This window comes from Podarcis liolepis, assembly GCF_965112155.1.
Source record: "Podarcis liolepis genome assembly, chromosome: 7".
In the NCBI taxonomy this organism is placed as follows: Eukaryota; Metazoa; Chordata; class Lepidosauria; order Squamata; family Lacertidae; genus Podarcis; species Podarcis liolepis.
In genome coordinates, this window is record NC_139561.1 from 53792745 (window position 1) to 53807366 (window position 14622).

General features: G+C 42.3%; 1 protein-coding gene across 4 annotated transcripts in view; it reads right to left on the minus strand.

The window, feature by feature from the left end:
• Window positions 1-10103, minus strand: part of CBFB (core-binding factor subunit beta) — a 41375-nt gene extending 31272 nt beyond the window's left edge. The window contains exons 1-3 of one of the 4 annotated variants that reach the window (XM_083515150.1): window positions 9412-10103; window positions 5798-5884; window positions 60-176 (exon numbers count right to left, since the gene is read on the minus strand). In XM_083515150.1, the coding sequence (XP_083371276.1) occupies window positions 60-176; window positions 5798-5884; window positions 9412-9489 (282 nt within the window). In that variant the 5' untranslated portion in view covers window positions 9490-10103. The remainder of the gene's footprint in view (window positions 1-59; window positions 177-5797; window positions 5885-9411) is intronic. The other 3 variants (XM_083515151.1, XM_083515149.1, XM_083515148.1) reach the window with 3 other exon arrangements.
• Window positions 10104-14622: the final 4519 nt, after the last annotated feature.

The following is a 14622-nucleotide window of genomic DNA, read 5'->3' on the forward strand; positions in this document are numbered from 1 at the left end:
ATTTTAAAGCCACTGTGATATATACCTGTATAACCACAATCTATACTTTTTGTCCTTACCTTGCCTCCCTCTCTTTCAAAGTCAACGTACTCTCGGGTTGGTGTCTGCCGTTGCTCCCCTTGCCAGCTGGCCGGAAAAAACTGGAGAGACAGATTGGTTCCTGTGGCCACAAAAGCCTTTTAGAAAAATCAATACAAACAGGATCAGGGAGCAAGACATTACATAAATTATGCAGGCAGAAATTTATTTTTACATCAGTTTATGTCTTTAAAGCTGAGCAGCTCTAAGAATGCTCAAAGTAAAAAACATGCACTCATCATTTTTCTTAAATATTAAGTTACAAACATCTGATTTCATTTTGACAACATTTGCCATTGGCTGTCTCAGATATAAGATACAACACATAATCAATACTTTACTTTCTGAAAATTCTATACTGGTTTACAGTGCAAGTCTGACTAAGTGGTTTGAATGTTTTAAGGGGTGCTTATATTTTAAGTGCAACTTATAAGTAAAAAGCCTTAACTCTGCACAGTTGTATAATGAGGGAAACACAATGTGAAGCAAAGGCTTGTGAATTCTCATTTGAAAAGAAAATGTATCTCAAGCTGTCTCCATCGCCAGCAACAAATGAACACACACAAGATTAATGTACACCATACAAACTCACTAGAGGAAGTACCGCAGTAGGATGGGAAATGTACATAGATACTGAAAGTAACATTTTGATTCAAACGTTGCAGCTGCAGATAAGCAGCCCAGAACATTTCTTAAAGTTTTGTTAGAAGCCAGTCTTTATAGGCAGCTGCTGTCTTTTTTAAACTAAAAAACCCGACTGTTTTGAATAACACAACTAAATCAATTCCTGATTTTGAGTGTACTTCTCACTGATTTTTGTAAAAATACACATTCACTATTTTGGTTTTTAAAAGAGATTAATATTTTGTTCCATCATCATCTACTTTCCTAATGTGGTGACCCAATAAAAGAACCCCCCAATGCCTAAAGAACTGACTGCTATAATAATTCAAAGTTCACATTTAAGTATCAGCCATTCTTTAATTATTTCAGCATTCATTAAACACTGAACACCTTTCAAATTTATGGCTATGGATCCCAGCCAATAAAGACTGTTATAGAAAGGTAGTCAAAAATCCGCAATTCTTTCTAAGATTCAGCTATAGTTAACAGGGCTAGAAAATAGAAATGTCATTAATGATAAACTTTCAAGTTATGTCCCAAGTTAATAAACTGACAGCCACCAGAAATATTCTATCCTACACCAAGTCAATAATGCCTCATTATATGGTCACAACAAAGAGGGAATAGGTGAAATAGCTACTATACCATCAAATCAAGACCTACATACCAGGCATCTAATTTCAAAAAAGTTTCAAAATCCATTTTAGGAAGCTCATTAAGAGCACAGAGTAGAACTCTTTAGAAGCATTCTAATATACACTAAAATCTCTGCCAGAATAGGTGGGCACAGATTTCAATGCTAAAAGGTCACACTCCTGATCTCCAGTTTGTTAAACATAACCCCTCTAATAGCAAATTCAAATAATTGAATCTCTGCACCAGGGGACATAAAAGATGCTGAGGTGGGTGTGCTAGGTAGTCTGTGTGAATCTATCAGTTAATTCAATGACTGAGGGTGACTGAGCCATGCAGTATTTAAGGGGTGTGTGAGAGAGAAATAGAAGGAGCTCTGGCCTATTTGAGCCCCTGTATCCTAAAGGTGACCATTAGAGTTGGGGGAAATGCATACCATGTTGTTTTAAAAAGCATCCTTCTCCATGCATAATATTCACCCCCAAACCTATGCCAATAAAGCACTTGGGCTAGGGGTTGGCAATAAGCTCTGAATGCCTTATTACTATATAGTACTGTGGAGGAAAGATTCAAGGTGGTAAGAAAAAAAGGAGGGGCTCTGCAAACTCTCAACATCACATGGCTCCTCTTTGCTGGAGTCTTGAACCGAAGCATTCTTGTTTAGGACTGAGGATATACTGCAACATTTTGATGCAGGTCCGCACTTGTAAGATTAAATATTTGAATTTAGTGTTTCAACACAAGGATATGTAGTATCATTTCATTCAAGTACAGAAAATGACACACTTACTGTAACTTCAATCAGGTTCATAAGCTATTTATTATTTAGATTAAATATTGAGCCATGCCTCCGAATCGGAACACACCCAAGAATCTACATAGATTGCCAAATGAGGCACATGTGTTACAAGCTTGGAGCCTGCAAGGATTCTCAAGGTTCTTGAGACATGGACAAACGTGGCATGAAAGTATTTAATAGTGTATATACTCTTTGATACAATTATCTTACATATACAAATGAGCTGTATTGTAAATATACTGGTATTTTGAATGCCAAGAATGTCACATTAGAATCACTATGAATGAGATATTGAATAAATTGCTAATAAGTAACATTTTGCCAAATATTGTCTGGATGTTTATCCCTAAAACAACAAAATTGTAATTAAAATATTAGCCTAAGACTGTCAGTCAAATAGCATCTACCCATAAAGGTAAAGGGACCACTGACCATTAGGTCCAGTTGTGACCGACTCTGGGGTTGCGGCGCTTTATTGGCCGAGGGAGCCGGCATACACCTTCCGGGTCATGTGGCCAGCATGACTAAGCCGCTTCTGGCGAACCAGAGAAGCACACGGAAACGCCGTTTACCTTCCCACTGGAGCGGTAACTATTTATCTACTTGCACTTTGATGTGCTTTCAAACTGCTAGGTTGGCAGGAGCATCTACCCATACAATCTTATTAAAGTTGCTGCCTTATGTTTCTGTGGAAGCTTTGAATAGAAGTATCATGCATAAGCTTGACTGATGGCAATGGCAGAATTTGCTCAAGAGTAGGTCACAGTTGTTATTATATAAGAGTGATGGTGACCACTCCTAATTAATGCAACACTCTTTGGTCCATCAACTATCATCTTTAGTACTTCCACAAAATAATGCTCAGGGCCTAGTCATAGCTTTTTATGTAATCATTTGGAGGTCATTGAACTGAATATTGTTTGATATATTGTGTTTTTGCTGAGATTATTATACTAACATTTAACTTATTTAACTTGTGTTGCCCACACTGAGACCTTTGGATTAAATACGGTATATGAATACACTTTTAAATAAATATGACTATCATGAGAACCAATGAGCAATTGTACTAGGTATTATGAATATTGTTAGAGCAGATTATAAAACTAATCTACTGTATAATTTTACATTAGCTATCACATGAAGAATTTTATGTGGCTTTGGGGGTATGTTATAAAAATAAGTGAGTTTCATTTTGATGTAATGCAGCCTTCTGCAACCTGGTACTCTCTAGATTTTTTTCAACTACATCACCCTTCACCCCGACTACGGCCGATGATGACTGGGGTTGACTTGAGTTGTAGTTCAAAATATTTGGAGGGTACCAGGTTACAGAAGGCTGCTTCACATGAACTTTAAGGATATCATAAAATATAAAGCTTCCTGCTTATGGTGAGAGGTAATTTTAATGTACAGCAAACCTAGGAATGTTAACTATTTGCTTTTGCAGAGTCTGATATATATTTTTTTAATGGAACTCTATGCAAAATTTAACATGCTTGACCAACAATGTGGTATTCAAGAGCAAAATATGTTTGTTTTTTGCTGGTTATTATGTTATCTATTTTTTGTGTTTTTATATTGTAATCCACCCTGTGGTTCTTGGATGAAAGGTGTTTAGAAATTTAATTAATTAATTGTTAAGTCTGAATGAATTTCAAGCATTTTCTACTTGTTAGTTTTCACCATTAAAATAATATAACGGCTATATTTGGACACCACAATAAACCAGATGTTACTATAACAATGGTTTATTGTGACAGGAACACGTGTACATAAGCCTCTGGTTTGAACACTCCAGCTCTCTCAATTCTCTTCCAACGTAGTCATAAGGAGATCAGCTTTTACTTTCATTTTTTGGTTATACACAGTTTATCATCTCATCCAAAACCCTAAACTAAGATTTGGTATGAAGTTGGTTTGGTTCTAACAAACTATAGTTAAGACTAACCACAGTTTGCTGAGTGTTGACAAAATGGTGACTTGCAGTTAATCAAAATGGAAACGAAAGCTTCCTCCTTGCAACTACACCAGAGGCACTAAGAGGAGGGGAAGTGCATGATCTTTCCTAGGCTCATCCCCATCACAATAAGCAATGGTTTATTGCAACATCCAAACACATCCAATGTGAGATCTAAAAAGACAGGCAACATGTTCAGGACAAAAATCAGAGGATTCAGATCAATGCAATTTCTCTATAAGGGAACTATCTACTTTTTTTGTTACAACAGATGGGGCTCATAAGAACCAGCTGCAATGGAAATGTTTCTGTCAAACTGAAAAGAAAAATCATACTGTTGTTTGAACAGTAGCACTGCACAAGCTAGAATAATTGTGACCATTTATGAACTTAAAATCATAGGTCCACAGCAGCAGACCCAGCAGCCACAACTCCTAAAGGGTATGCTGTCTTATTATGAAGAACAAGTACAACACATGTGCTTATTGCCTATCATACCCCAGCCTTCAAACATGGAACTTTCTCTACCAATTTCATTACACATAAAAAGAATGCACTTGAAGACAATGGTGGATACAAAAATGTCATATTTTAAGTGCCATAATTCAAGAAAATGAACATTGCACAAAATCAGCCAGTAGTGGCTAGTGAGCACACAGGTCTCATTGAAGAAATAAGTAGAAACTAATAGCGGGGGGGGGGGGGGAGGGGGAGAGAAAAAAGAAAGTAGTAAAGTAAAACTAAGTTCTAGGCAGTTTTAACACATCAAAATCCCACAGTGCAATGATATAAGCAAGCAACCTACTCCCTTGTATAACATAGTTTTAAAACATGAAGAATTAGCTTTTACTATAACCAAGCTCACAAAAGGAATATTTTTAGCTGTAAAACCTAATACAAAATACAACTAAATTGGTAAATATGATTGTTGCTGTTTTCCACCACCAAAAAGCTTTTTGTATTTAGCTGCATGCTAAATACTGATAGACAAGAGTTTCTCTCTTAACAGCTCTTAGTACTCATGCACAGCAGTACTTAAATGTTCCTGCTGAGATAGCCATTAGTGAGTGTATATAAATGTAGAGTATGACACCTTTAAGCACACAGAATATTCTATTTCTATGTACTTTTAACACTAATTCCTACTTTATTAAAATTAGATTGTAAGTCTGCAGGTACAGCATTCTCTTTTTCAAAATTTATTGTACAGCACCTAGTAATTTGAGGCATTTTATATCTAAAAACAATCGATAAACCTGCAATTTAAAGAAATAAGGAAGTTTAGTCAATTTTATTTTCAACTTGAGCAGTAAGAATCACTCTCAAACAGCCAGGATGAAAGCCTTTCTGAAATGGAATGACCATTTGGTGACCAATGGTCTTGTAAGTGCCATGGACAATGACCATATGTGAACAAATAACATTTTACAGTCTAGATCTAGGCTTTAGCCATCTAGTCTGTACTTCCCAAATTCCCATACATTTTTGAAGACAACAGAAAATAGGGGTTTTCCCCTTCTGTAAGTCCTAGCAGCTCAGACCACTTATTTCATTCTGGCTTGCTAGCATAAGAAAATTGGATCTAAACCGTTTATGCTTTTTTAAGGTGAGACTAGCTGTGACTCCAAGATGACCAGAGCAGAAGAGTGGAAGACACATAAGTAAACTTCACCAATGTATAGGATCCATGCATATATACTTACTATCTCAGACCGTCCATCTCGGCACGCATTCTGAAACCTGGCCTGTCTTTCTTCATGTGGTCTGTCCCTGAAGCCAGTGTATTTAATCTGCAATAAGCACAAGCCAAATCAAAACCTGAATCCTGCCTTCTCTACAATGCCAGGAAAGAGATAAGGGCAAGCCTACACAGATACAAATTGAATACAACATTCTACTTCCAGAGAGGCTGAGAAGAGGGTGCTCTCCTCCCCAAGAAATACTTCTGTACACAATTCATCTTCAGACATTATTTTAAAAGTCACACTATGATCCCCAGCTTTGTATTTGCCCACCTTTGAATAAAAGTGCTAAGAGCAAAATATTCATAGACAATGAAATGGAAAAGGACAAGCAAGGAAATGTTATTGGGGAGAGAGATGTCAACATTGTTCATGCAGCAGGCAAAGAATGAAACAAAGTCTCTTCTAAAAATTCAGTACTTGGGATAGGATGTATTGACCATTAAACATGTACGTTCAACAGCTCCACAGAAAGGACAGAAGGCACAAAGAGGACAGCTGACTCGACAACACCACGAACATGTGTGTAAAGAATGCTCATGGTGGAGAGGCACTTAATATTTCACAATTAGTTTGCATCTAATAAGGAAAGAAAAACAAAACTGCAGTGGTGCACTTCCAAGCACTTTAACAAGATTACAATAATTAGTAGAGCTGCACTCAGATCCTGCAATTTCTGTGTGAACTGCATATTATATATAAGAAAACAATGCAAATGTGGATGTATACAGTGGTACCTCGGGTTAAGAACTTATGTATAAAGAATTATCATGATGCATAGATGCAGCAGCAAATGGAAAGCAAGACAAAAGAGAATGCACAATCCAGCACAGAATTTACCATTCAGTTTTGGGGCAGAAGGAAGGAAAAGAGAAAATACAGCAGCAGATATTCAAGGGTTTGTATGTGTGAACTACTCCAGCCTAGAAATTGGAAGCTGAACTTCTAGTTTTAATGGCATTAGTAGCATCTGATGCAATAAATGCCAGATACGGACACTATGAGCACATGAGAAAGGGGAAATAAAGAGCTGCCACATGTGCTCCAAATTCAGGAAGTCCCTCCACCGCTGAATATGGAACATGTTCACAAGATCCCATGCTAATGAGTATTGTATAAGTCAACACAGGAGTTCGCTCCAGTTTTCTCCTTTAAAACAATACCCCTCACAAATGAAAAAAGGCAGTATCCCCAACTAATTAGCACTGAGCACATTTGCTATAGGGAAACAAAAAGTCTGAAATATTTGAGCTACTCAATGTCCACTGCAACCATTCTATGCAAGGTTATTAATCTTTAGCCAAAATTAATCAGTGGGGAATAACTACTGTTTTGCCATGTTCTACATGCATGTATCTACACCCATCAACACAAGGATTATAATTTGATATTTTACCTAACATAAGCATACATTGTAAGGGGCATAAAAGTACTATTTAACCACATATTTGTGTGAAAAGGTGATTAGGGACATAAAAATGCATGTGATCCAGGACTCCCCCCCCAAAAAAAATTTCCTTGGACAAAAGTGTACAAAAGAGATAGCATCCTATGGCAGCTGCACAATCATATGAATTGTTAAACTCCTCCATGCCGATACCCACACCCCAGGGCCCCTGCACTCAAAACCAGGGAAACTTAACAGCAGTGGATTTCCTATTCTTCTTTTACTACATGCTTTGGACAACAAACGTTCAACATCGCTTATGTGAAATAAGTTGTAACTACATTGTCACTATCTGATAATATACACCAGTCTGTTCAAAGAACAACTTCCCATTCTTTTTCAGCACATACTTATGTGTAGCTAGTAACCCATATTAGCAACAGAATTCAAGTCATTATTATCACCTAATCAATTACGAAGAACAAGCAGGGTATATAATACACTACATGTTGTTAAGCGGGTGGCAGGAGAATAGAGGTCACTTTTTCCTTTTGGTGTGGAGCAGAGGATAAGAAGGGCCAGTCTGGGTGCCCCAGTGATGTTAGGGAGAGCAAACACACACACACACACACACACACACACACACACACAATAACCCCAATAAGGACTTTTAGTATCTTTATTTGGTAGTAATCCCCATTCTGATGTATTAGCTGTATAGGAGGTCTCTGCCTTAACAGATATAGGACTGCATTTCCCTGCCTTCTGCTTACTTGGAAGTAAGCGCTCCCTTTCCCATGCAACCTGAACAGGGTTCAATAACCACACACCACCCTGAAGCATGTGATCCTAGACCTTTCTAGGGTTGGGGCAGCATTCCTGCTACATAATCATTGGAAAACCCTAGTTGCTGTTGTCGGTGGTTGCTCCAAAGTACCAGGGATAGATAGGTTTTTCTCAGTGTTGGCTCTATCTTTGGAACTGCCTCCAAAAGGCAATACTGAAAAGATATTGCTACTACTATAAAAAAAATCCAATAATAATCTGAAGACACTTTCAGTCAAGTCTGTGTTTGGTTCAATAGTACTGTTACTTGGGGGCGGGAGGCTGATGTTGCTTTTTTACCAAAGTAAAGTTGCTTTCATGTATTTTCTTCTTTTCCCCCTCCTCCCTTTCAATTCCTTTTCCTTTTGGATTGCTTCTTTTAGATTATAAGCCTGAGGGCAGCAACTGTTCTATCACTGACATTTGTAAACTGCTCTGGGAATACAGTATCTCCTGCCATTGAAAAGTGAGGTTTTTTATTTACTTAAAAAACTGAATTAATTAAGTGTAATTAACGTGTGTATTAAGTCTTGTAAATCACCTTGTGATGGCAGCGTATCCTGAAAACTGGGCTTTTAAAAAAGAAAAAAGAAAAACATTTTAAACGACACAATAATAATGCGTTGGGCTGCCTGGGGAGTGGCTTCTCTCCCCAAGGGTGCTTCCAAACGGGTGCTTATTGTGGGAACAACGCTCACGCACGCAGGTTTTTCACAGCATCCACACGACGCCGTTGGCATCAAAATGTCACCTCTCTCCTCTTTCACCGGGCTGTAACTTCTCTTTAAAAAAAGAGTGGGTGGGTGGGTGCTTCTAGAGAGGGGTAACCATTGCAAAACGGGTCACTCAGTTATCAAAGAGGGGACCTGGGCAACAAGTTTTCTTCTTCGATTTATCAGATCCCACTCCTTTGAAGGATAAATCTGGATTAAGTAGGCACCAACGTGTGCATGCCACGAGGAACCCCCATCATCCCATAACTAAGACCAAGTTTTGGGTTTGGTTTTTTTGTTTTGTTTTTTTTTTTTAAATCCTGCCTGCGATATTTAACTCCCACCCACCGACCCACCCCGCGCCCCTCTCTGAGAGCAAAACTCCACAGCAGGACAGCAGAGCGCTGCCATCGCCGGCGCGAAGTTTCCTCCTTCCTCTCCGCCGCCGCCTTCCCTCCCCCCCTCCTCTCCGGCGGAGAAGCAGCGGCGCCTGCCCGTCTCCTTCCTCCCGCTCCCTGCTCTCTCCCCTGCCGGCGGACTCCGCCAGAGGCCGGCTGCCCGCAGGGCACGGAGTCGCCCTCCGTCTCTCTCTCTCTCCCTCGGTCTCCCTGCTCCACTTCCGCCCCGCGCGCTCTCCCTCCCTCCCTCACCTCGCACTCTCGGCTCAGCTTCCTGAAGAACTCCTCGTTCTCGAACTTGCTGCGCTGGTCCGGGACGACCCGCGGCATCGTGTGGCCGAGCAGGAAGCGGCGGCTGAGGCGGCGAGCGAGCGAGCGGTCTCGGGCAGGAGCGAGCTCGGCGGCGGCGGCAGTAGCAACGAGAGCCGCCGCCGCGACTGACTGAGCTGAACCGTCCGCTTCTCCCTCAGCGGCGCTCGAGCCCCACCTCCGCCTTTCTTCGTTCACCTCAGGCAAAGCCGGCTTTTGTCGCCGTCGCTGAGGGGAGGAGGAGGGCGCGGCGGCGGCGCTTCAACGAAGCCCAACTGCTTTTGTATATATACATATATATCTTGTGAGGGTTTCCCCCCTCCCCTCCCCTCTCTCTTTCCCCTCCTCAAGCCGCCGCTTCCGTCTTTATTTCCCTCCCTCACACAACCCAGAAAGGGGTGGGTGGTGGGTGGGAGAGAGAAGAGAGACTCGACGCGGGCGGGCGGCAAACGGTCGCGTCTCGCCCCGCTGAGGCGTCTCTGGAGCCACTGAGGGAGAAGGAGCGGCGTCTCCCTCCCTCCTCCCGGTTTCTCCTCGCAGCGCGCGCGCGAGTCAGAGAGAGCGAGCAACTTCCCTCTCGCCCCTCCCCTCCCGGAGTACTCCGGCCAAACACCCTCAACCATTCACAACTAACTGCTCCTAAGGCGAAGGAGCGCGCGGCGTGGGATTTTTTCCCCCCTCTTCCAGACGGGGCTGGCCGAGCGCGCATGCGCCTCCTCCTCTTCCTGGGGTTTAGATGAGGGCGCGAGGGTCCCATCATTAGTACACGCGTGTACTGGTGCTCGTGTCGGAGAAAGTAGGGCGGGGGGGGGGGCAGAAGTCCAGCACTCATTCAGGAGAGGGGAGGAGGAGGAGGGCTCCCTGCCTAAATGCACCGTGGATCTGGCGCGCTACATCGCGCCGTTGTTACAATTTGTTGTGGTTATATTGTGAGATTCTTGGTGTTCCTGCTCCTTCGCTGGGAGGTTTTTAAGCAGAGGTTGAATGGCCATCGGTCAGGGGTTTTTGTTTAGCTGTGATTGCGGCATGGCAGGGGGTTGGACTGGATGACCCCTGGGGTGCCCTACCAAACCTACAATGACATGATTCTATGTTAATACTTTGTTTCTTATACCCCGCTTATACTACTATCGCGACTAGTTTTATTATTGTTAATAAATTGCTAAGTAGAAATCATGGAAGGTACTCCAAAGGTCATCTAGCCGAACCCCATGCCGATGTGGGTGAGGCATATTTGGCATCCGAGGCTGCAATCCTCCCACTTAATTGGGAGCAAGCCCCATTGAGTAGAGATGGTGAAACGAGGTGTAGACCACCATCCCAAATTACCAAGTTGCGCCACTGTGTGCCGTCCTTCGCTGAGACGGATGCCTTTTACTTCTTAGGAAGCAAGTTTGGGATGGGTCTTCTGCAGCCCTAACAGCCCGCTAATTCAGCAGCTTCAATACACGCAAATAAGTTGCGCGCGTCCTCGGCCCGATCCGATTAGTATTTGGTCAGAAGTCAGTTCCGCTGATTTCAGTGGAGCTTTTTCTTCGCCTGACATTTGCAGCCAGAAGCATCTGGATCCGTCGCAAGGCTAATGCTATGCAAGCCACACTGGAGCGTGAACTTCGAATATGCAAGACGGAGAAAAACCCCCGTTGAGATCAATAAGTTTAGACGTGGGTGTAGCCAGGATTTATGTTAGGGGGCGGAACCGAGCTATCTGCTACGCGGTTGGTCACTTAGTTAAGTATTTTTATTTATTTACTTGATGGGGGGCAGCTTCCGTCCCCTGCACACACATCCCTGGCTAAGCCCATGGGGTTAGTCACGACCTAAGTCTGGATACTTTAGGGAGTGTGTTCCACACATCGTATTGGCAAGTTGTATTGCACAAACGCCTTCTAAGCTGCATTAGACCAGAAATCAGCCGTTTGGGAGTTATAAGCGGTATATAAATACAGAAGGCGATAAAGAAGTATCTAAGAAGGACAGGCTGATTTCGTAGTAAACGTAGGATCGGGTTGCCCGATTGCAGTTCCAGCGCGCATCAGCTGCGAAGAAAGAAGCTACATCGAAATCACTGGGTTTTACTTCTGAGTAAACATGCATGAGGTCGGACTAGAAGGTGTGTGTTGACCGGGGAAGAGACTCTTAAGTTGTTGCTGGTTGCAGATAAAGGAGAAAAGGAAGAGGGTGGAGTTGAGTCATTTGCCCCCCCCCCCCCGCCGCCGCACAAACTCACACATAAAGCTCTCACACACAGTCGCCTTGTCTCGCTGGTTTCCGGCTTCCTGCCTGCAACGGGCAGAAGGCAGTAGCAAAGCAGCAGCTTTGAGTCCTGGGAGCTGCTGTTAGGCAGAGGTCCAGACGGCTCAGCCGAAACGCCTTGCCTGCATCCATGATAATGCTACCTGCCCTTGTTACCCCGAGGGCAGCAGGAAAGCAAAACATTGTATGCAGTGGAGGAAAAATAAAGTCACAAAATCACAGTACAGTAATCTCTTCAGTAGTACAGATCAAGTCCCCCAAGCCAGGAGTGCAGCTGTCAAACTCAGCACATCATTCTAACCAACCAGTCAAGGGCCTCCTGGAAACTTGCATGAGCAGGACAAAGGTGTAGAAAAGTCATCCTGTCTTTGGCCCATAGAGCTTCTGAACAAGGAAGCGCTATTCTTTTATCAAGGTTGGCGAATGGGTATACTCGCCCTGAGAAGGAATTGTGTTTCCCCTGCAGCATAATGTTATCAAGTGCTGAAGAAATGTGCCTCTCTAACATCAGAGATGTTTTAATCTCTTTTTTTAACTGTTGATTTTAACTGTTTTTAAATGCTTTTAATACGTGTTTTAACTGTTTGTATTGATAATTTTAATACTTTTTGTAACTTGCTTATAGGTTTTGTTACAATCAAGCAGTATATACAAATAAAATTATGTGTTATATTTGGAGAAATTAAGCCTAAAATGCTGAGTGTTCACGAGAACTTGCTTTTTAAAAATTTGCAGACTTTACATGGAAAAGTGTATTATGCAATGCAGTTCTCCAGCCAAGTAATTAAAAAAAATGCATATAGTAAGGTAAAGTGTGCACAAGCATGTATGCATTAGAGAAAATGACATACAAAAAAATGCATTATACGTGGGGAAAATGACTTCTGAAAAAGTATACTGCCAACTGCATACAAACAGGTGTGTGTCAGGATAAATTTGCAGTAAAATGGTGACAAATTTTCATGAGGACTTAAAAATCAACCCTGCAAACTGATGTGAAAATGTGGGGAACTGAAGATGGGAAAAATTAGAATCTGAGAGAAACCAAACCTGGCAGATCTGCCCATCTCTAATGGTGAGTCGGTCCCAGGGAATTTCTCTGATAGTGATCTTCCTTGGGCAGAGTCTCTGCTTGCATCTGACTCGGCAGGCCTTGTTCCTCTGACTGATGACAGGGGTCAGGATGTGTTTCCTCTCTCTCCAGGGCAACTGGCAGCTGGAGCAGAGTGTGGCAGGGAACTCCCTGTAGCTGCCCCTCTTGATGGATGGAGCCAGCCTGCTCTTCCCCTTGTCATGATGTTCTCCCTAGGAAGTGGTGGGAGCATTCTGATTTGCCACCAGGGACATTATATGAGGTTGCAGCAAGCAATTGTTACCTCACATTTCTGATGCATAAGAATATAAGAAGAGCCTGCTTGACCAGCCCAATGGCCCATCCTGTTCTCACAGTGGCCAACTAGATGCCTGAGGGGAACCAGCAAGTAGGACCCAAGCACAAGAGCACTCTGCCCTCCTGTGATTTCCAGTGACTGGTATTCGGAGGAATAACACCTCTGACAGTGGTGGAGGAACATTGCCATCATGGCTAGGAGCCATTGAGAGCCTTGTCCTCCATGAATTTGTTGAATCCTCTTTTAAAGCCATCTAAGTTGGTGTGCTGCCTATGACTTTGCTTATAGGGAAAAAATTGGATGTGTCGGGGGGAGCAGATTTGTCACACAAGAACAACAAATCACATTTCAGTGGCTCCTCCCAGGCTTTGGAACTCCCTTCTGAGAGAGGCTAGATGGGCTCCCAGATGGGCTCCCTCTTTGTCTTTCCACCGGCAGGTAAAGCCTATTTTATTCCAGAAGGCTGCTGAGAATTGACTGCCTATAAGGAAAGGGCTCTTTACGTTGTCCTGTACTGTTTTTTAATACTGTATTTTAATAGATATGTTCTTTTTACATTGTTTAATTCTTTTTAGCCATAACTTTTTATATGTTATTAGCTATGTGTGTTTTATTTGTATCTGTTTCCCGTACTCAGGATTTGCTCCTTATTATGAATGATGACTATTTTAAAAAACACATATAGCTGTGTCCAATCTTTCTGGGATCAATGTTACCTGCCAGCAGTAGGCATCTGCACAAGATCAGGCAAAGTCTTTCATCATGGAGATCCAACCAGACCTTTATCACCAGTAATCCTCCCACCCTATGTATGATCCCCTCCAATTTGCATCGTTTACTACATTTAACATTGTCTCTGCATAATGATAGCAAACGCTTGTGCCATTGACAAAAACAGGATTTTCTGCTTGCCTAGTAATTTGCTACTGGTTGATTTGGCACATTCCAGATTTAACCCAGGGACAATGGACATGATCCAGAGCCCAGCAGGTATCTGGAGTGTCACCTCTAGTACAGTGGTACCTCAGTTTAAGAACAGCCCTGTTTACGAACTATTCAGTTTACGAACTCCGCAAAACCAGAAGTAGTGTCCTGGTTTGCAAAATTTACCCTGGTCTAAGAATGGAAGCCGAGTGGTGGAAGGGCACTGGTGGCTGGAGGCCTCATTAGGGAAAGCGTGCCTCGGTTTAAGAATGGATTTGGTTTACGAACGGAAATCCGGAATGGATTAAGTTCGTAAACCAAGGCATATGTATGTGGCAAATGAAGCTTGTGTCCATGCCATTGCGAGCAAAAGCCTCCTTGTGGCATGTGTTGTTCTGTGTTTATAAAACACAGGCAGCATTTCTTTGAGGGCCAATACAACTCCTCTTGTATGCACATTCTTTTCAGTTATTCTTCTCTACTCCGCAGAAAGGGAATGAGCCCATCAGAACAAAAAGCAAATATGGGAGCAATCCTATAGCAAGATCCACCAGGATGTTCAGGGCTAGGGACCTGAAATCCA